The 21842-nt window shown below is 50.8% G+C and overlaps 1 protein-coding gene across 9 annotated transcripts in view; it reads left to right on the top strand.

Moving 5' to 3' along the window:
• The window catches only part of RFFL (ring finger and FYVE like domain containing E3 ubiquitin protein ligase), a 66811-nt gene extending 45464 nt beyond the window's left edge, over nucleotides 1-21347 (top strand). For 5 of the 9 annotated variants that reach the window (XM_027034386.2, XM_027034385.2, XM_053212546.1 and 2 more), the window contains exons 2-7: nucleotides 1954-2141; nucleotides 8670-9083; nucleotides 12163-12246; nucleotides 13209-13419; nucleotides 14664-14687; nucleotides 17132-21347. In XM_027034386.2, the coding sequence (XP_026890187.1) occupies nucleotides 1962-2141; nucleotides 8670-9083; nucleotides 12163-12246; nucleotides 13209-13419; nucleotides 14664-14687; nucleotides 17132-17313 (1095 nt within the window). In that variant the 5' untranslated portion in view covers nucleotides 1954-1961 and the 3' untranslated portion in view covers nucleotides 17314-21347. Of the gene's footprint in view, nucleotides 1-1742; nucleotides 1851-1953; nucleotides 2142-8669; nucleotides 9084-12162; nucleotides 12247-13208; nucleotides 13420-14663; nucleotides 14688-17131 lie in introns of all 9 variants that reach the window. The other 4 variants (XM_053212544.1, XM_015069362.3, XM_015069364.3 and 1 more) reach the window with 4 other exon arrangements.
• The last annotated feature ends 495 nt before the right edge of the window (nucleotides 21348-21842 follow it).

Below are 21842 nucleotides of genomic sequence, written 5' to 3'. Positions count from 1 at the left end.
TAGCACATGTTTGAACTATGATTTACAAAGGCACTTTGCATGAGTCAGGAGGCAGAGCAGAAGGTACCATTCTTCTGTGTGACCTGATTATTGAGTAGTAACACTAAATGTTTCATTTATTATTTCTGTAGGCAGAGAGTTCAGGCTCAAAATGTCCATATTGACTGCCATGGTGTACTAAGAAAAGCACGCTCTTACTTCATCACGGCAATGCTTGGCATTTCAGGGGACCCTTTTGCAACTTTAGGTTATTCTGACATTTGAGGGATTGGATCTTCTTTGTTCTGTGATCTTAAGCATCTGGGTGGCTCAGTCGCTTAAGCAACTTGATCTCAGCTCAGGTCTTGATCTCAGTTGTGAGTTCAAGCCCCGTACTGGGCTCCGTGCTGGGTGTGGAGCCTACCTAAAGCATTTGGGGTGCCTGGGTGCCTCAGTCGGCTGAGCGTCCGACTCTTGATTTCAGTTCAGGTCATGATCCCATGGTCGTAGGATTGAGCCCTGCATCATGCTGTGCATGGAGCCTACTTAGGATTCTCTCTCTTTCCCTCTCACTCTTTCTCTCTAAAATTAAAAAAGAAAACCAGGGGCGCCTGGGTGGCTCAATCAGTTAAGTATCCATCTGACTTTGGCTCAAGTCGTGATCCAGCCATTTGTGAGTTCGAGCCCCTTATTGGGCTCTGCACTGGTGGTGTGGAGACTGCTTCGGATTCTCTCTCTTTCTCTCTCTATCTCCCTCTGTCTCTCTCTGCCCCTTCCCCACTTACACTCTTTCTTTCTCTCAAAAATAAATAAACTTAAAAAGAATCTACTCCTTTGGACAAAGGAGCACCCCTATTTGATATGTTAAATGGGAATAATATTCCAGAATTTCTTAATAAACCCATAGAGGCACCTCTTCAGCAAGGTTACAAACGTTGGTTGAGCGTCTTCTGTGTGCAGGACACTGCTAGGATACAGCACACACGTGGCTAAGAAGTCATCCCTGCCCTCAAGGAATTTATGCTTTAGTGGCAGAAAATAGAGGGTAAGAATGTCTGTGCAACAAACTGTTTAAGCTGCTGGGAGAGAGGTTTAGGAAGGACTGGAACAAAAAACGTCAGAGCAGTTTGCTCTGCTGGCCGGCAGAGGGGAAATCAAGGTGGGTGGCATGGTACAGGAAAAGAACGTTAGGTTTAGAGTCAGAAGACCTGGGTTTTCAGAATCTCAGTTCTCTGTATATTACCTTGACTTCTTTGAGCCTGGGTTGCCTCATCTCTAAAGGAAATAATAATAGTTCCTCTCCATGGTCGTTGTGAATATGGGATTATACTTGTGTGTGTGCATGTGCATGTATGATAAAGTCCTTTCTTTTTTTAAGTTAAAAAAAAAAACTTTTATTTTGAGAGAGAGAGAGAGAACGCAAGTGGGGGAGGAGCAGAGGGAGAGAGGGAATCCTAAGCAGGCTCCGAGCTGTCCGCGCAGAGCCTGATGTGGGGCTTGAACTCACAAACTGTGGGATCATGACCTGAGCTGAATCCGAGTCAGACGCTTAACTCACTGAGCCACACTGGCGCCCCTGATAAAGTTCTATCTATCTGAGCTCTAGGAGCAAATTCATCTTCCTGAATAAAGTGGGTATTAGGTCACTTACAATTGCTAAGGCAGTTCTTTACTTGAAGTCAGGTCTCAGATTAAACCAAAACATAGCTCAGCAACCTTTCAAAGGTAGGGTGCCATCTCGGCCGTCCGTGTCGTCCTGGTAGATCAGGCGTCTGTCTTGTGTGCAACGGCCACTGGTGAAGCAGGAGGTGGTGAGAAACCTACGGCCCCTGAAAACATGTCTTCACCTCGACGCTCGACTCTGGCAGCAGGTGTGGATTGAGTATCCCGGCTCACTTGTGCCCTCGGGAATGGGGGAATGCAGTAGAGGTGTGTCTTAACTCTGACCCTTTTCCCCTTCCTCCCTCGCACCAGATTTTATCATGTGGGCAACCTGCTGCAACTGGTTCTGCCTGGATGGACAGCCTGAGGAGGTCCCCCCGCCCCAGGGAGCCAGGACGCAGGCCTATTCCAACCCTGGGTACAGCTCCTTCCCCTCCCCCACAGGCTCGGAACCAAGCTGCAAGGCTTGCGGGGCCCACTTCGCGAACATGGCCAGGAAGGTGAGTGTTGACTTCACGGCCCGCTGGGCTGCTACAGCCTCAGGTCCTCGGGCAAGCCTGCCGACCCCTCCGTAATGCCTGTCGCCTTGCCGTTGCCTGATCCCATAACCCACACCTGATCCCTTCACAAGATTGTTAAAGAAAAACTAGCCCAAAGCAGAGCATCTTAGCGTAGATTTGGAGCCAGACAGGCCTGAATTCAGATGTCAGCTTTGCTGCTTACAAGCCATATGACCCAACTTTTCTGGAGATTCTTTCCCTCCCCCGTCTCTAAAATGGGGGTGTAATAGTCATACGCATCGGACAGTGTTGTGAGAATAAAATGGTTAGGCCACCAGGGGTATCCAGCATGATGCTTGGAACGGAGCAGGCACTCAGTGTTACTCCCTTCATTCGCTGTCGTCATAAAAAGCCCGGGCGCAGATTTACTTGTTCTTTTTATCACTCGCAGTGCCGAGGACATCTCAGGTACATCAAGACCCTGACAGGACAAAGACCGGGGCTCCTTTACTGTAGCGACTTCACTGGCCATGCGCGGTAGTCATCATGTTTTCCAGATTAGCAAGCAGCAGGGGAGACCAGTGGCTGGGGAGTTGTGCCTGGGTGCGGGTGTCCCTGGTTAGGGCTCAGAGGCGGCATATTCTCCTCGGTCAAGCACGGCCGGGGCTGAAGGTGAACCCTGACCTGGGAATTCCTGCTTTCTTCTGCAGAGCGGGCGGTTTGCAGCCCTGGATGTGATGTTAGAATGGCGCTGATGGGGACTTTGAGGGGAAGAGCTACTTTTTAAGCCACGTGTTGTATGCCAGGGTCTGCTGTGAGCTGTGTGGATGTTTTGGTTTTATTTCATCCTCGCAGTGTCTCTGTGATAGAGGTTTCAGGGTCCCGAAACTTCCATTTTACAAATGAGAAACTGAGGCTTTAGAGTTTAACCGTTAAGAAGGAGACTGTCAAGTTCCTGGCAGATGGCGTAAGAGGGATTGAACGACTCCGTCTTTTCCCTCCACTTAGGTAGTGCCCCCAAGATCATGTGGTTAGTAGAGGGCAGAGTCAGGATTCACACCCAGCTCTTTGAATTCCCAAGCTGCCTCCCAGAAGACATTCAGCACGTCAGAGAATTCCTGTAGCGCTGACCACCCTTTTGTCCCCATAAGGTGGAGGAGGACTGGCATTTTGCCTCGTAGGTGTGTTTTGCCTACGCTCCACTGCAGCGAAGGTGGGCCCTCAGCAGAGCTTTGCCGCGATTTGCTTGGCTGCCCTGGTCACTGCTAGAATGCCACCAGAGAGGCCACTGCAGGTGGCCAGGGAGCTGTGGTTCAGTGGCTGCGACGCTGTTGCCCTTACACTTAGACTGGAAGGTCGAGTCCTTGGACGGAGGCCGATGCGGAGACTACAAGGAGCTGGGAGTCCTCTTAGTGATGGAGACGGTGGGGTGGGTTCTGGAGCCGAAGCGAGATGGGCAGGAGGCCCATGGGCTGCTTGTCACTTGCCGGGCACTGAGCTTGGTGTTTCAAATGCGTTCCCTCTTTGAGCCCTTAACACAGCCTATGAAACGTGTGCTATTGTTTGTTCCCATTTTAGAGATGAAGAAATTGCTCTCTCTGTTTAAGGTAGTCAGTAGTTTCCAGGACTCCTCAGGTGCAGCTAGAGTCTGTTGGATAGTCCAAGACCTTGCTGTTTTCAATGAGAAATGCTGGGAACAACTGCGGGAAGAAGTGGCAAAGTAACTTCCTGTTCCTTTGGAACAGGAAAGATATTTGTTTCAGTGAGGCTGCGTGAATTTGCTCTAGGTTTGTATGACCTTTTCTTGAAAACATCAGTTATACCCTGTGGAAGGCGAATGGAGGGGAGCAGAGAGCGAGCGCAGTGATGGTGATCAGCTCGGGCACCAGCACACTAAGCGTGTTGAAAAGCATGTTGAGAGAACCAAGGGATCTGGAGAGTTCCTGACATTTCTGAGCCAGAAAAGAGAATGAGTGGGCAAGGAAACTGCCCCCAGAGAAGAGAGAATGGCGGGTAGGTGAACGTGGGAGGAGGCTTCATTTTTGTGTATGGTGCCTGTTTCCACCTGACGTAAATGTTTGCCCATGGCCCATCTTCAGAGGTGGAGCACAGGACGGGGATTCTGTTGATTTTGTTTGCAACTCTGTCCCCAGTGCTAGTAGAACAGTGACTGACATGCAGTCGTAGGCAATATGATTTTATAAATGAATGAATGACTAGGCAGTTGAGTTGCCAACAGTTTGTAAAGGAGGAAGTAGGCTGGAGAGTTTCTGTTTTCATTACTTCGTGGTTGATAATTCCATGCTGAAGATTTTCATTGAGGGCCCAACTCTGCTGCTGCAGCAGTGTGCTCACAGCTAGAGGTTACAGGTTTGTGGAGACGGAGCTGAGTCGGCCTTTCCCTCGGGGAGCTCCCTGGCTGGCTAAGGAGGCCCTCATAGCAACTGTGCAAGTTGTGTACTAGGGAATCAGGCATTGCTGGTAAATTGAGACACCAGATATTTCTAGCTGGATGAAAGAAAGTTTATTGATCTGCAAAGCAGCGGCTGAAGTAAAGACACCAGAGGTGGGGCAAGTGCCAGGTGTGTTTGGGAACTGTGAGTGGCCTGTTTGGCCAGAGTGCAGGATGCTCGAGGAGTTAGGGTGGACCACGCTGGGATCAGATGGTGAAAGGCCATGACTTCCGCTGGAAGGAGCTTGTCACCAGATAGCAAGGAAGCACAAGAAAGATTTTGAACAGAGGAACGAAAGAGATCAAGGAGATAAGGAGAAAGCTTCTGTAGCAAAAAGAGCTTTTGGGGGGTATGAGAGGAAGAAAAGTTCCAGTTTGAACGGAAAAAGATGGCTATTGGTATGATGTTGTCTTGCCACAAAAATAAGAATTAATTTTGTGTAATTCACAATGGATTTTGTGAATATTAAGGATGTTTTCTCCTAAGAGAATTTTTCATTTGTAACTTCCAAGTGGATCAGCATTCATATCTTTAGGGCTTGGCAAATAACAACCACAGGCTTTTAAAACGTGTTTTCTAGAAGTTGGTTGAAAGGAAATGATTACGAGGATCCTGCTGTTTTTCTTTTCTTCATTGTGGTCAGTATCTTCTGAATACTCATCCAGTACAATGCACAGATAACATTCAGGACTATCTGGAGAGAACATAGCTTGTACCCCCTGCCTTAGAGTTTTTAGTCCTAGAGAGGGATGACAAGCCAAAGGTTTTGCCCCAAGCCAAAAACCTCCTCTGTATTTGCAATACCCATGTGTAGTTTGGCAGGGGCCCCAACCGTTTTGGAAAGTGCGGGGGGGGGGGGGGGGGGGAAGGGCTGGTGCTCAGCCTCTTTAGTTGGACCAGTTGGGGGAGGCTGCGGAGGAGGAGGAGGTCGTACTTAGAAACTGGAAGAGATCTTGGGATCTCAGAGTACTGGCAGAAGCTCAGAGATAAGGCAAAGGGGGAAGGGAATAAAAGATGACTGTGTTACCTTTTTTTGTGAGTGCCCACCTTATGCTAAGGTTTCCTATGCATGACCTCATGTAATGCTTTCAGTAACCCTTAGAGGTGGGTTGACCTTCTGATGTTACAGGTGAGGAATCTGATGCCCTGGGAACTTACTTGTTTTGTACAAGTTCCCTTAGCGAGGAAGGGACCTGCCAGGAATGAATCCTAACTGTGTCACTCCTCAGGCTGTCCTCTTCCCCCCCCAGTGGGCTGCAGGGAGAAATGCCCATAGGAAGGCTGGTGTGGAGGAGGGGCTGTCCCACCTGTGCCAGGGAGTGTGCACGGGGAGTGGGGAGGAATAACAGAAGGGCAGATTAGCCAAGGAGAACGACCTGCCCTCCCCCGCCCCCCACGCCGGGCATCCCTTGAAGGGCGGTGCCTGCCTGGAGGTGCTGTACTCTTGGCAATTTTGCAGGGATGTTGGCTCCACTAACTCATCTTTCATGCTTCCTTGTTACTCAGTTGGTTTGCAGGGGTTGCTAGAATTTATACACACATGTTGCCTTTGCTCATTCTGCCCACGTTTGTTGACAGCTGTTTTCTCCTTTCCCTTTGTTCTGTCCTGGCTCTGCAGGCTGGTATGCTAGCCTGGAGGCTGTCTCACTCCTTGAGGGGGTGTTTCAGATGCCGGCTGACATGAGAGTCCCCTGCGAGCAAGGGGATATGGAGAAGCTGGGTGGCTGCCTTTGCATTCTGATCTTGCATCCAATAATCCAATAAGCTGGGCACATTTGAAGAAAGAATAGAGAGTTGTTTAGATCTGGCTGATTGAGCAACTCAGGTTTTTTTAATTGCGTCAGGCTAGGCCTTGTCAAACTGCATTGACTTAAGTAATGTTACACGTCAGGACCTGCAGCTTTATGACACCAAAGCCTCGTCATTTCATGATCAGTCATCCTAAACGTATTTCATTTCCCAATAGAAAAGCTTTAGATCTAAATGAACCCCCCAGGACCCCAAAACATCTATTTTCCACCTGAGTGGCTATAGGTTTCAGGACTGTTATGATGCTCATGCAGCCATGTGTCCTTTTAACTTGGGCTCTGACCATTTTATTGTCTGGTTATGACTGTAGATAGTGAGGGAGCTGGATATGTGTCCTTTCAAAACGCCTTCTAAGTATGAGTGGTCAAAACTGGTTGGTAGACATGCCCGTTTCCCTTTATGACACAAATGCCACTTGGAGCCTTCTTCAGCCTGCACAGGGGTATCTGATCTCGCCTAGGAGAACCTAAGTCTCTCGGGCATTCTTGCGAGTTTGAATTCAGCTTTCTATATTTAGAAGAGAGGGAACAGAAATATTTAGTTAATGCTCAAGTCACCAGAGGATGAAAAGTTTTTAATTTCTTTAGAGGACTAGTGTGTGCTTCCAGGGCCATGCCAGCATGCCCACAGATTACCTCTGCCGTGGGAGTGTGGCCTGCTCTTGGCTGGGACAGAGCTCAGTCAGATGTCGCTGTGCTGGCTCAGCCTGTAGGGCGAGAGGCTGAGGATTTGCTTCCTGTGAGTTGAGCAAGCCCTTGTGTGCTGTGTGGTCTGCCGTTATGGGAGAGGCTGCTGTCATGCAGTACCTCCTACCTGCTAGGTGCTCTCGTCGTGCGGCTGGGACACTCTGCACTTGCGCAGATGAGAGCTCCTTAATCGCGTCTGGGGGGCCCCTGTAGCTGTCTGAGTATTTGCCTTGGGTATGCTGCCGTGCGTCTCTGGATTGCCAGCACTCTGGGCCTTCCTGGGGGGGGGGGGGTTTGGAGATGGAGAGCCAGGCCCTGGACTAGGTCCTGCTGTAGGCTTGACCGGGACTGAGTTAGGCAGCATGGCCTGGTGCAACGGGCGTGGCTGCGGACATTCCACATGGACAGGCCTGCAGTGTGAGTCCCAGCTCTGCTGTTCCCTGCCTGCCCTCGAGTACGGTGCTTAATTTCTCTGGGCCTCACCTGCTTGGTGAAACAGGGAGGCCTGTTAATAATGATTGATTAATGATTATGTACATTAATACATAATACAGTGATACAGTAGTGCTTTGCGGGGTTGCTTTGAGAATTAAATGACAGGCCCTAGCACATTGTGGCCTCTCAGTAAATTTAATTAATAATAGTAGTAACCACCATCATACATATGCATTTGCTTTCTTTTCTCAGCAGTAAAGTAGCAAGAATCGTAGTTCAGAGTTTGAATCCTGGCTCTCAAAATTATCTCCCATTTCCTAGAAATAATTAAAAGAGTTAACACTTATTGAAAAATCATGTGTCAGATATGCTAAATGCATTCTCTCTTAACTATACAACGGTCATATGAAGTAGATACTATTATTGCCCCCATTTTACAGATGAGGAAACTGAGGGCTAGAGAGGCTAAGTTACACACCCAAGGTGACACCATAAAAAATGGGGGAGAGGGGCACCTGGGTGGTTCAGTGAGTTAAGCGTCCAACTCTTGATATCCACTCAAGTCATGATCTCACAGCTTTGTGAGATCGAGTCCTGAGTTGGGCTCTGTGCTGATGGTGCAGAGCATGCTTATGATCCTCTGTCTCTCTGTGCCCCTCCCCTGCTTGTGCTGTCTCTCAAAAAATAAATAAACTTTTGAAAACAATGGAGGGGGGAGACTAAATAAAAATGTTGGTTTTTTTTTCCGACCCTAAAGTTGGTATTCTTAGTAACCTCTGTTTCTCTATCTGTACAATGAAAAAGTAAGCCTCAACTGGAATAATAAACGTAGCGTCCTGTACATGGATACACAGATGCATACGGGGCGGGGGGAGGTCTGCCATCTGGGGGTGGTGTTTAACCTGAATAAGGGAGCTGGCACCCGCATCCTGGGGCGCCTGGCTGGCTCAGTCGGTAGAGCGTCCGACTCTTGCGTGCGTTCAAGCCCCATGTCGGGCCGCGGGGCCTACTTTAGCCTAAAAAATAGGTAGCTTAGTACAAGTAGGAGTGATTGGGGGAGGCCTTGCTAGGCATGCAGCCATAGGCCCCCATCCCACCCCTCTTGTCCTCCGTCTGACATGGCTTCCGCTGCCTCTTGCTCTAAGCAGCAGACCTGCCTGGACTGCAAGAAGAATTTCTGCCTGAGCTGTTCGAGCCAGGTGGGAAACGGGCCCCGCCTCTGCCTTCTGTGCCAGCGGTTCCGAGCCACCGCCTTTCGGCGGGAGGAGCTCATGAAGATGAAGGTGAAGGACCTCAGGGACTATCTCAGCCTCCATGACACCTCCACCGAAATGTGCCGGGAGAAAGAGGAGCTGGTGTTCTTGGTGCTTGGCCGGCAGCCCGTAATCTCCCAGGAGGGCAGGACTCGCGCGCCCACCTCGTCCGCGGATGTCCCCGAGCAGCAGGCCTTCCTGACCCAGCCTCGCGCCAGCACGGTACCTCCTACCTCGCCTCACCTCGCCTCTTCGTCCGCACAGGCCACCTCTGTTCCCCCAGCCCAGGCTCAGGAAACCCAGCAGGTATGCACCGGGTCACGGCCGCCCCCGGCCGGTCAGGGGGCTCAATGCGCTCTCCTGCTCGCTGTGTGCGAGTGGGCGTGAGGCTAAGTGTCCCTTCTGCCTACTGATGCAGGCATGTTTTCTGGACATCAGACCCCGGTTTTGTTTTTTTCAGAGACTATAATGCACAGCATCAGGTATTTTTGTGGTTTTTGTATCTTCTCAATACAGACATATATCCCTGTTAGTTTTTAAAAACTCATTGTTCCAGAAATATTGTGAGAAAGCTGTTAATTCCAAATTTAGTTCTGTGCAGACTGCCCTCCTGCTTATCTTTGTTATCAGTCTTCCTTAGCCAGGTGGGGAGCTCGGTGCCTTAGTAACCGTCACAAGGCACGTAGGAAAAGGCACATGGAGAGGGAAGGGAGAACAGAGGAACACTGCGACCAAAACACGGTCGCTGCTTCTGTCGCCAGTCACCGTTTGGGTCAGGTTGTGGTTGGTATACTATGGAATGGGAAGTGGCCTTGGCATCCTCCCAGGGGGCTTCGAAACAGCAGGCAAAGAGCAGCACACTGGCGGAGCTGTGAACCAGGCCTGGGGAGTACAGAGCTGCCTGTGCCTTCAGGAAGCCCCTGTGAGAGGGAAGGTAGATGTGCAAACCAGCTACTGGGTTAGAGCGAGGCCAGTACACTTCCCAGCGTGTCAGGAGTGGTGGCGCCCCAGAGATACACTGAAGTGCCTCGGTGACCCTTTTATTTTTCTGGCATTAGGACCTAGAAGATCTGGTTTCCATATCCAATCTGTCACTGACTCTTTGGTCACCTTGGGCAAGCTTTGAGCCTTCATCCATGAAATGGGGTTAGCGATCCCAGACCACTTTTGCTCTCACCAGGATGTTGGGAGGACTGGCTGGCGTGACAGCGGGTCTGAAGAGCTGGGAGCCTCTTACAGCTGGCTTAGCACTAGTGTTAGGTCCTGTGCAGGCCGTGGCTGGCCGCTGCCTCTTGCTTGTGACCCCCTCCTTCGCCGGGACTGGGCCCCTGATTCAGCTCTGGCAGGCACTGAGGCATAAAGGCCAGGGTGCTGGCTTACTTCACCTGCAGTAAACTCACTTAGTTCTCTTGGGGGCTGTGGTGTGCCCTCTCCCCAGCTGGAGTTTAACTCTTCCCTACACTGGGGCTCTGTCTCCTGGCAGGTTTTACCCCCTAGTGTGACTTCCTCCCTTGGCTGGGTTGAGCTCTCCTGTTTATGGGGAGCCCGGAAAGTAACTTGAGGAAATTGCTGTTCCCTAAAGAACTTTCAGGTGGGTTTTTCCATGAAAGGAGTAGGTTCTTAACTTCCTGCCCTTAAGCAGAAGTTCCAGGCTGCACCCGCAGGTCACAGCTCACATCCCCTGTTCTGGTGACATCTGCAGTTTTCAAGCCAGGAGAAGAGACATGGGAAGTCAAGTAACTCGTGCAGACTACCTGCACCTAGGACGCAAATCTGCCATGGCGTCCGCTCCAGGCTTCTTTCCCTTCCCCTTAGCACCCTGGCCATCACTACTAGGGATAGAAGTGGGTGGAATAAGCAAAATAGTGGGTGGACACTAGTTACAGATTTTGGTTTAGCTAGTGGGCAAACTGAAAAGACAAGAGCATGCTTTGCAGTGTGGATTCCAGTTTCTCTTTCCAGGAAAAAAGGACATACAGAAGCTGTCTACTTAGGAGGTTAGGCTCGGAAAGGCTTGTAACTCCAGGAGACTGGTGGGTACCACATCCACATAAAGCTAAGGGAAAACCAGATACTGTTTTGGGTGCATCCCCGTACATGTATGCTACATGTGTGATCTCACCACCACCTGGCATTTTTGGTGGTGGTGGTGATTTTTACTTTTCATTTCCATTGTAGTTATTGGGCTCTTCTTAATTAGCTCTATGTCATGCATCGTAATCTGGGATGAGTGGTTGGGGCCATGGGGGACTGGTTTCCTGGGCTGTCCCTTTATTGTTCTGACAGTCTGGAGGAAAGGCCTGTGAGCTCAGACACCTGTTCGCTCCTGGCTCACACCAGGGCCTTTGCTTGGAGGGAGCAGTGGGTGAAGAGGCTCTAGTTAAGGGGGTTGTGGCTTAAATGGTGATGCGGGGGTGGGGTGGGGTGCCTGGGTGGTTTAGTTGGTTAAGCATCTGACTCTTGATTTTGGCTCAGGTCCTGATCTCCCACTTTGTGAGACTGCTTACTGACAGTGCAGGCCTGCTTGGGATTCTCTCTTCCTCTCTCTCTGCCCCTTCCCCACTTATTCTCTCTCTTTGTCTCTCAAAATATACATTAAAAAAAATGGTGATGGAACTAGGAGGCTCACAGTTTTAACTACTCTTTGACAAAGCCTTTTGAGAAGTTAGAATTCTAAACTCCTTAAGCATAGACATCTGTCTTTATAGTTTTAGGCTAATAGATTCTCTGGTGCATTAAGGTAATTTTTGACCAGGTATCAAGATAGCTCTTAGTAATAGTGTACACTGCTGGTCGGAGCACATTTCTAGAATGTAAGAGCAGTGATTGGATGGAAGAGAGGGAACAGAGTGATAAGGGTCTAAAAAGTCTCATCTGGGTCAAATGAGGAAGCCAGGGAGATATTGTGTGGAGGTGAGAAGACATGACGTGAACAATTTGTGAGAAGATCGTGGACATTGGTTCCAGGGGTAGAACCAAGGATGGTGGGTAGAAGTTACAGGAAGGGCAGTTTGGGATCAGCATCAAGGAGAACCTGGATGGCAGTTAGAGAGAAGCCTGCAGTGCAGTGGACCTGTGGTCCTCCCCTCACTTGGACTGTTCAAGCTGAGATCACATTGATGGTGAGTGGCCACTAATGCCACCCTGGTGGTGAGCAGAAGTAATGTATTGCTTGTTTTTTAGAGTTGAAATCTGTTTGTATTGTTTCTCCCCCTGACAGAGTCAGTATTAAAGAGCAGTCTTTTGTAATGCTGTGGTTTGAGACACCAGATTTCCGGGGGAGATGGGAATACGTTTGGATATGGTATGAGCTGGGAAGAGGCCCATGCTGTGCAAATCCCTGGGTCGTCTCTGTGGATGTGATGGCACCTTTCTCTTCCCACAGGCCAATGGCCATGTGTCTCAGGACCAAGAGGAACCCGTCTACCCGGAGAGCACAGCCAGAGCACCTGCTGAGGATGAGACCCAGGTGGGGCCTCTGCTCGGGTCTGTGCCTTTGCCTTTGTTCTTTCACTGGTGTTGCCAGGCTGTGATTGGGACCCTCTCAGCGGACTCAAAAGTGAAGAATCAGCCTGTGATGATAGTCTTACAATTCTGTTTTCAGGGGTGGAGCTTAGTGTTAGCGTTCCAGATAAATCTTGGAAGCCGTCAGTTGTTAAGTGAGGAGTTGTGAGGTCACAGTGGAGACCAGGGAGCCTCGCGGCCCCTTTGTTTCTAGTCTCTTGCCTTTCTGTAAGTCGCCAGAGGGCAGGCTCCTGGTGCTGCCGCGCAAATCTTGTCGTTCTTTTCTTCTGCTTCTAGCACACAGTAGCTATTGTCAGGAGAAGGAGGTCAGAAAATCAGGAGGAAAGATGAGACGGAGTTCAGGCTTCAGCCACGGCGGGGCCAGTCCAGAGGGCACAGCCAGCAGGGCCACGAAGCTGTGGTCGAGGTTGCGTACAGAGGAGTGCTGGCCAGGGAAGTCTGCCTCTTCCAGAGGGAAGCAGAACTCACTCCAGGGGAGAGGGGAAAGGCCAGCACCATGCTTGGTGGTTTCTTGTGTTGCTACCTTTAATCTTCACAGGAACCCTGTGCGGCAGGACGGCAATTTCTCCTTTACGGAGGGGGAGACGGGCTTAGAGAGGCGAGCAACTTGCTCGATGGTGTTTAGCATCAGTCGGTGGAGGAGTCAAAATTCGGGCCGCGTGACTCAAACCGGTGCGCCTTCTCCTGTATGACACCGGTTGGTGGGTTTGGGGCTGGCTGTGCCTGAGCCCAGGACCGTGGGTCAGGAAGAGACTGGGGGCTCTTTTGCAAAGCAAAGCACAGGCCAGGTCCTCTTCCTGCCTCTGTTCCTACTTACTTCTTGAGGTCGGGCCCAGAAGTACGGTCTCTTGGCGAGAGCTTGGGAGGTAAGAGCTGAGCCCACCGATCTCACCGTTGCCATTGCAGTCTGTCGACTCAGAGGACGGCTTCGTCCCAGGCCGGAGGGCCTCTCTGTCTGACCTGACCGACCTGGAGGACATTGAAGGTCTGACCGTGCGGCAGCTGAAGGAGATCCTGGCGCGCAACTTCGTCAACTACAAGGGCTGCTGTGAGAAGTGGGAGCTGATGGAGAGGGTGACGCGGCTGTACAAGGACCAGAAGGGCCTCCAGCACCTGGGTGAGGGGCCGGCTGCACGGCAGCTGCACACGGACCCGGACCGCTTGCTTGCTCTCCCTCTAAAGCCTGACGGCACCGACCTGACTAGATTTCCGTGCTTTTAGCCAAGGAAGGAGTCACCTTACGCATCTGCACCGGCCAGTAATAGCTGCCATTTGAAGTTGAGTGCCAGGACCGGGTTAGGCACCGTGTACATTCATTTAATCCTCAGAGCTGCCTGAGAAATAGGCATGATTGGCATTACCCTTTTATTATAGAGCCTGTATTTGAACTGAAGGCATCCTGGACGGAGTCCATAGCCTTTCCCACCACGTGTCCCCCTCCCCCCCCTCCCACCCCGCCATACCCCGCCATACCCCGCCCAGCAATACCCTCCTGAGCAGTTGGGAGATGAGGAGGTGCGTCTGCACACGTGGTACAGGGGAATAGATCTATTCTGCCTGATCGTGGGCTTTCCCTGCAGTCATTTCCCAAAGCATTCTACACGGCATCAGTTTTAGGAAGTGCCCAGTAAAATATCTAGGCCTGTGGTTGAATGAATTTGGGGAAAGAACTTCGTCTCCCTATTACCGATTCATGAGGGACGCCATAGGAAAGGCAGAGAAGTCCTGTGGAAGAGGAGTGTGTATTCAGCTGTTTTTAAACTCCTCTTTTCCTAAAATTTCACCCAGAGCCCTCTCCTCCCCACCTGATTTAGCTTCTGCAATCAGCATTTTGATTCCGTGCATGCTGTTGGTGGTCGAGATCCGATTTCAGGCTCTCCTGTCCCACTAGTTTATCAGAGTTGAGGATGTCTGACTAGTCGCCTGCTCACAGACTCACTTTCCTCTCTGGGATTGTCCCCAAAATCCCTGTAGAGTTGTGATGTCCTGGGGAATAGGACATGGCCCCATGGGAGTACCTCATCCAGACTCCTTGGCTGACTGTTCCTTCCTTCTTGATGTTAATGCTGCTTCGAAAGTGATAGAAAAGGATACTGTGCCTCTGCAGGGTCCTGCCTACTTGGCAGTGTTGTTCATCCAAACCAGTGGAATCCCTTTTACCAAGACTGGACCGGACACGCCAGCGGGAGCTGTGTGTGAGCTCTGAGCGTGTGAGCGAGGAGGGCGGGCGTCTGGCTGGGCTCTTGGCCAGCCTGGCTCCCAAGCAGGGAAGTGGTCCGAGCACAAAGTGAGGACAGGCTGGTTGGAGACGTTCCTCACGCCATCACACATTCAGACATCTTCTTTTTCTTTCCTTTGCAGTGTGTGGTGCTGAAGACCAGAACGGTACGTAGTTGCTTCTGTTTGGGACCGTGTTTGGACTCTGAGCTCTTCTGTTTTTCCCCTCTGCTAACCCTGCTTCCTCTTAGCAGGCTAAGAATTGTGAGTGTATTGGCATCTAGACAGCGTAGGGAAAATTTCACGGAGAACCAGGGCTTCTCAGCATCTTTAAAAACTGCCCTTCTCGCCTCCCTGGGAAAGCTGGGGAAGGTGAAGAGTGGCAGCCTACCCAGGGGCAGACTGATGTGCATGTCTCGGGGTTGCCAGAGCTTGGGAGCCAGCATCTGTAAAATATTTACCAAAGCGAGCGGCGGCGCGTGTCGCATTCGCTTTATTTTTCATACTCCTGCTGCTAAGGCGCTCCTTCCCCTGCAGTTTTCACTCTGTTCTGGTCTGAGTGGGGAGGGTCTCTGCGTGTACCTGCAGAGAAATCGCCTGACATGTTTCACAGCTCCTGGTACCAACCAAAAAGAGAGGGAGGTGACCTGACCCTTGTTCATACAGGGCTGGGCGGTGGCTGGAGCTGCTCTCGGGATGGAGCAGGAAAGGTGTCACATGTGGTGCTCTCTGACCACAAGACTCCTATACCACCCTGCTGCCACACCCCCACCTGGGTGTTAAAGACAGCCACTGGGCCTGCAGGTACCCCAGAAAGCACTACAGAAATCTGGCGGGGCCTGGGCTTCATTCTAAAAATACCTTCGTTCTGCCTTTTGAAAGCCTCCAGGCTGTGCGATTGAGCTCTGCCCCCAAGAGAGAATGTTCTCAGAGTAGTGTTGGGGCCTGCAAACCATTTTAAAACTTTCAGAAGACTCTCCCAAACTTGTTCTTTAGTAAAATGGCCTTTTGCTCAAATAAATCCTCAAACGTTGAGTTCTCGGCCCCCACAAACCCTTGGGGATTCTAGACTCACCTCCTCTCCTGGTGCCAAGATCAGGCTAATCCACATGCTGTCTTTTTTGTTTGTTTGTTTCTCTGGGAGAATACTGGCAACTGAGTAGATGGGTTTATCGTTGTTCCTAAGAACAGCAATCAGTATGATATTCTGTAGTACGCTCTAGATCATTTTATGTATATAGTTCAGTCCTTTCCAAACCCCTGTTGGGGCCAACAACTGCTCGAAAGGGCCAGTAGGTTTCACTGCCTTTCACAGCTAGCCCACCTCAAATGTTGCCTGACTTTTTGAATAGTCCGGGAAACAGAAGAAAGTGCAGAGCAGCAGTGGCATGGGGCAGGTGACTGGCACGCGGCCAGCTCCCTGCTTATGGCTACCTGGTTTGGGCTACCATTTAAAACATGCTGGGGATGGCTGGGATTTTGGATGTGGATTTTCTGTTTGCACTAAACTAGGATCCTGGCCATGCCCACTGCACCTCATCACTGGCCCAAGCCAGCCAGCTGCTACTAGCCCTGTGCACGGAGCAGCTGATACTAATTCCATAGTCCCTGTCCTCGGGCCACTTGCCCGGAAGGCCTGCCTGCTGGGATTCGAATCCTGGCTCCTCTACTTAGCAGTTGTGTGTCCTTGGGCAAGCCACTTAACTCCTTGGCCCCAGGTGCCAAGAGTACCTACTTCCTAGTTTCTAATGAGGAATCAGAGAGTGAAAATACGCAAAGCTCTTAGGACCCTGCCTGGCACAGCATTCCGCAAACGTGAGCTGCTAGCACTCCTTTGGGAGATGTTCATTTATGAGACACTTAGAGAACACCTACCACATGACTGGCATGTTAGGGATTCAAAGAGAAATACCCAACCTCAGAGCAGACAACAAATGCTAAGTGTAGAACTGCAGAAATTGATGGAATTTGTTGAATTAAGGAGCTCCTGGTGTGGTGGGGGAGATAAACACTGTGATCCAATGCGAGGAGCAGGCGTCGGGGGGTGGGCACAGAAGAGGGAGCTATGGTCTCTGCTGGGCTCTTCTGCCCCGAAGTCCCCTCCGAGGAGGAGGCCCTGGGGAGGTCTGTGGGATAGCACAGGGGGCCCCCCTGATCCTTGGCTATTTGAAATTGGGGATATGTTTACCGATAAGCCCTGCCATCGTTAACAAGCCGTTCACTACAGTACCATTTAGATCTAAACTTTTTGGAACCAGTTCTTTATCTTTTCAGCATGTTCTGCCTCAGGGGATAATGAGTCCCCAAGTGCCACTTTCTCACCATATTACATCCTCAACTGTCTGAAAATTCTTTTAAGCTTTGAGGACTTGGCCTTATTTAGTTCTCCTGTGCTGGCTTGTGTTTGATCTCCAAGTACTTTATTCTTCAGATCCGTAGCCTGCCCCACAGAGGCGCAGATTAAGCACGCAGCTGGGATTGAGGACTGGGGGCGGGGGAGATGTCTGCCTGGAGCTCCAGTTGAGGGAAGTGTGTGGACTGGGGCGTTTGTTCTCTTCCACACTCACAGCCTCCTCTCCCCTCCGCCCGCTTCCTGCCCGGTGTTTGTACAGGGGGAGCGGCACCGTCCAGCGTGGAGGAGAACCTGTGTAGGATCTGCATGGACTCGCCCATCGACTGTGTCCTGCTGGAGTGCGGCCACATGGTGACCTGCACCAAGTGCGGCAAGCGCATGAACGAGTGTCCCATCTGCCGGCAGTACGTGATCCGAGCCGTGCACGTCTTCCGATCGTGAGGGCTTGCACCGGCTTCTTCAGTGCCTTATGGGGACGTAGCTTGAGGTGTCTGGGCTCCAGACTGGGCAGCTCGCGGAGGGGCAGGCTAACAAGAAAATCTGCAGTGCTCGTAAGACCGGGGCAAGCAAGGATGCTGTCACCTCTGGGCATGCCTGTCCTGCCGCGGAGGCGCACCTCTTGGCTGGCAGCGCTGGAGGCCGGTGGAAACCGGAACAGACTGCACGGGCAAGTCCCTATCTCAGTGATCTTGGGGTAATGATGGCACCTGATGAAGAGAGGACTTGCCAGAACTTGGACCGCATCTTCCTCCTTTCCTCCGAAAGCCTAACAGTTTCACCCTTGTGTACCCCACCCGTCCTTCTGAGCTCCCTGCCTCTGGCCTTCACCGGTCAGAAGTCCTGGTAGAAATGGTTCTCTTCCTCCCCAGCACATTTGGATTTATTTCTGCTCTGGCTTTCTGTGCTTTAACCTACCTTTGCTAACGTCTCTGGCTACATTGCCTAAAATCCATTTGTTTCTTCAGACCAAAGAGATGTTAGCTTACCAGACCGAGAGTGATCCTCCTTGGGACTGAATTTGGACCGGTAAACTTAGCTCTGGTGAGAAACAAAACTCAACTGCTACTGAAAAATTTCAAAGTCATGAAGAGTTGCTTCCTTAAGTGCTGGGACTGGAAGCGATGAGTCTCCTGACCCCAACCCTGGCTCCCAAACTGCTGGGAAGTTTGAGTCCGTTTGCGTGAGACGGCTCGCGCAGCCTCTCTGCTTCTCTAGGGCCCGCACGCCATCCCTGTTAGCTTGAGAGAAGGGAAAGTGTTGGGTGGAGGCAGGGGCTTTCTGCTTGACTTTGACTTCTCCAGCAGACAGGGATAGCAAACCACTTTCCTCTGAGAATGAAGTCCCACTCTTTTCCATGGTCTCACTGAAGGCAGAGAGCCTTGCTCTCCTCTAGCCACACTTCTCCTGAAGTTCCTGGAGGCCAAACCTCAACACCCGAGGGGTATCTGAAGGTACCGAATGAGACTGGAGTCAGCTGTTGAGCAGCCAGCTGCAAGTCTTAATTCCCCAGGTTGGTGGGGACTCTCTACTCCCATTTCCTTTCTCAGAACACTGACTTGAGGGCAGGTCAGGAAGAAGCACTCTCAAGGTCCTTTAGAAAGACCATACATTGAGCTAGAGGATTCTTGAGCCCTTTTAGGGTTGTTCTACCACTGGGAGAGCCAAAGGGCTTAGGTTTGCTGGAGAAGCTTAGTCAAGAACCCACACACATGCTATCGAAGAGCCTTGTGTGCGGCCATCACCAATGGATGAACTACACAAACCCTAGACACCGAGGGCCTTGGCAGACCACCGCCCCCACCCTACTCCCCTGCCGAACAGTCAAGTTCTCTCAGACTGGAACCTAGCATGACTTTGGAAGACAGTGGGAAACTCCAAGGGGACCTGTTTATCGGTACAGATGTGCTTAGGCTTTCCCCCATCATCAACCACTATTCCCCTTCAGAGGAGTGAAATGATTGCATAAGGTGGTTGCCAGTTGAACCACTGGGCCACTTACCTTGACATTACACCAAGCCCTGGATGACTGGATTCTGGGACTCAGCCTTTGTAGGAATTGGGGGAATCAAGAGGTCAGTGAGAGGACCTTTGACCTTTCTGCTGGACAGTAAATATTATGGTTTACAATGCGTACCAGTTGGGCAGAGAATTCCACCACTTCTCGATTCCACTGTGAAACAGGTCTATATTTATGCAACTCAGTTAAGATCTAGCAATAACTTCAGGGCAGATGCTGGCTCTCTCCCTAAAACTTGCTTTCACTGCTGAGGCCTTCCCTCTCCCCACCTCCCACAGTCCCTCTCCTAGACAGAAGTTACGAATAATATCCTGAAGGTTAGTAACCTCAGTAAGAATTATAACTGGTATCGTTTCATTCTGGAGAAAGAATTTGCCTTGGAGTCTTTTGATCTATTTTGACGAAGGTTTTCATTCAGGAAAAATGGTGTCAAACCACCCCGATTTGTCGTCATCCGTCATTATCATACCAAATAAAGGCTGGGAATTCAAGATCCCATTTCAGTTACTATCTAATCTAGGTAGAAAACCTGATTTTTCTGAGTAACCACCGCCCCCTGCCCCCGCCCCCACCCCTCATGGATCCTTGGGTCTTAATTATCATGAAAACCTCTAATTCTTCCAGTTATTCCATGGCTTTTGCTGTGATTGTTCTGAGATTTCATTTGAGACTTGTTTCAAGACTTAGGAGAGCTGACTGGTTCATAATATATTGGAATAGTTGGATCCAAGCTAGTAAGAATAAGCTGTACAGGAATTCATGCACAATATATATTGTATAAATTGGTTGAAATCTTGGGGACGTGAATGTGTTACTTCAAGTGGCTTATATTAAGAGTCTTCAGAATTACTTGGGTGTTAAAGCAAACCCAAATGTGTATTTTTTGTTACAGAGCTCTGCTTTATAATTTTGTAATAAAATTCACTATAGAAGCCTGTCTCATCTGGTGGGAGAACACCAGAGGTCTGAGAGTTAAGACTGACAAGAGAGTTGATACACCACAGGCTAATCCCAGGCTGTGTGCACACAGGCATGCTCTTGAGAGACTGCATTATTTGTGGAGATGCTTGGGCCACTGTGGCCTTATTGATATTCCTGTTCAACAGATGAGGAAACTGAAGTTTGGTGCTGTTTTGACTTGTTCGAGGTCTCACAGCTAGAGTATGGGAGAAGCCACGGAACAGCCTACGAGAGGACGGGAGCTGCGTAGCAAAAGAACCAGCCTTAAGACTAAATAGCAAGAAACACCGACTGAGTTCAGACACTTGACACTGATCTCATAGAGATGGGCCTCGAAGATGTGGGCAGAAAGGAATCTGAGGACAGCCAGTGTGCCCAGTCAAGACTTCAGGTGACCCTGGGAGACAGAAGGTAGTTTTTGGATACAGCTGTAGTAGTTATGGCTCAGAGGTCACTGAGCCTCGTGGGCAGATGGCTGTGTGCACACAGGCCTATGTGGGGAGAGCTAGATTCCGTGCACATCTACCCTGGGACTCGAGGAAGCAATCTTGCCTGGCGGATGTAAAGGCCGGAGGCTGAGCTGCAGCTGTCCTCCTTATTCTGGGGGACCGGCTTGCTGAGCACCCAGGACAACCTCCTGTACGCTGCCAACCAGCAGCATGTAAACCTTCTCCAAGGAGGGCAGGCCTCCAGCACTGTGCTGGGGAGGTGTAAGATGATGTTGCCCAGGGTCTGGGAAATATGAAGCTGTGTAGACAGTATAATCTCAGTGGCAGAAAAAAAACACGCAGGAGAGAGACTAGAAGGAAACAGACATAGTACCTTGAACAGCGAACTGAAAGAACACCCAGCAAGACCGGGAAGGGCCAAAAAGGGCCAGGCTCATTACTAAGATGATCCCCTGTGGCTGGCAGGGCCCCTCTGCCATGAGGGCACACCTGGAGTCTAAGTGACTGGTAAGGGCAGGTAGGTTGGGTCTAAGTCAGCTGGGCCAAAGGGCAGTGACAGTGTCCTTTGGCAGAATCCCAAGGGGCACACTTTGTTCTGCTGCCCTGTCTGGCTGCTTGGCCCGAGGAGGCTGGAGAAGGGGGTGGAAATTTATGTAGGTCAGCACTCAAAGGAGCAGCAGCTTTTGTCTCCACAAAGGACAGAATAAAGAGAGTCTTATTCTCAATACTGATGTGAGACTGAATGGTGCCTATTCAGAAACACCAGTGTGCTGGACTAGAGTCAGGGTGGTACCAACCCCTCCTGTCCCTTCCTCCCAACACACTTGAACCAGCAGGCAGACACCCAGACGAGGTTATAGCTGGCCTCCAGGCCGACTGGCAAGCAGCCTCCCAGCGAAGTATCACCTTAGTTGAACACACTGGAGGGGGTCTGGGGGAGGCAGTGGTCCTCAATCTTAGAGACTCAGACACTCCAGCATGTTCCAGAGGTTGAGGCTCATGAACTTAACTCAGGAGATGGACAAACAAGCCTGACGACCTGTTGATAGTAAGGCAAAAAAACTCACTCTCTGGAGTCTGCAGAATGGAAAACGTGGAAGCTGGTCTGTGAGGAGAGGGCAGCCTGATGAACCTGCGCCAGCCCAGAGCGTGAGCTGCACACACGGACCCGAGGCTGTGGGAGTGGTGTGACCAGAGCTGGGAAGTCAGGGGCTGGGGCGCCCTCTCCCAGGTCCCAGGCAGGGAGTGGGCACGTGTGTAGTCCCTGCTCCAGAAAACTGTGGACTGGGCGCTGTGCTGAGTGCTTCACACAGGTTATCCTGGATCTGTTTACTCTTTGCAGCAGCCTAAGGACACAGGCACAAGTCCTCTCCTCACTCCTCTGGGAGGAAGCGAGGCTCAGACGTCACAGCCTCGGAGTCTCGGCTTGGATCTGAACCAGGCCCATCCCTGCACTGTCCAATGTGGTAGTTATTAGCCACTTGGGACCATTTAAAGTTGAATTAAAATGAAAACTTCAGTTCCTCAGTTGTGTTAGCCACATT

The sequence above is a fragment of the Acinonyx jubatus genome, chromosome E1 (genome assembly GCF_027475565.1).
Source record: "Acinonyx jubatus isolate Ajub_Pintada_27869175 chromosome E1, VMU_Ajub_asm_v1.0, whole genome shotgun sequence".
Classification (NCBI taxonomy): domain Eukaryota; kingdom Metazoa; phylum Chordata; class Mammalia; order Carnivora; family Felidae; genus Acinonyx; species Acinonyx jubatus.
Note: the sequence above shows the minus strand (reverse complement) of the source record. Positions and strands in the feature narration are given on the sequence as shown.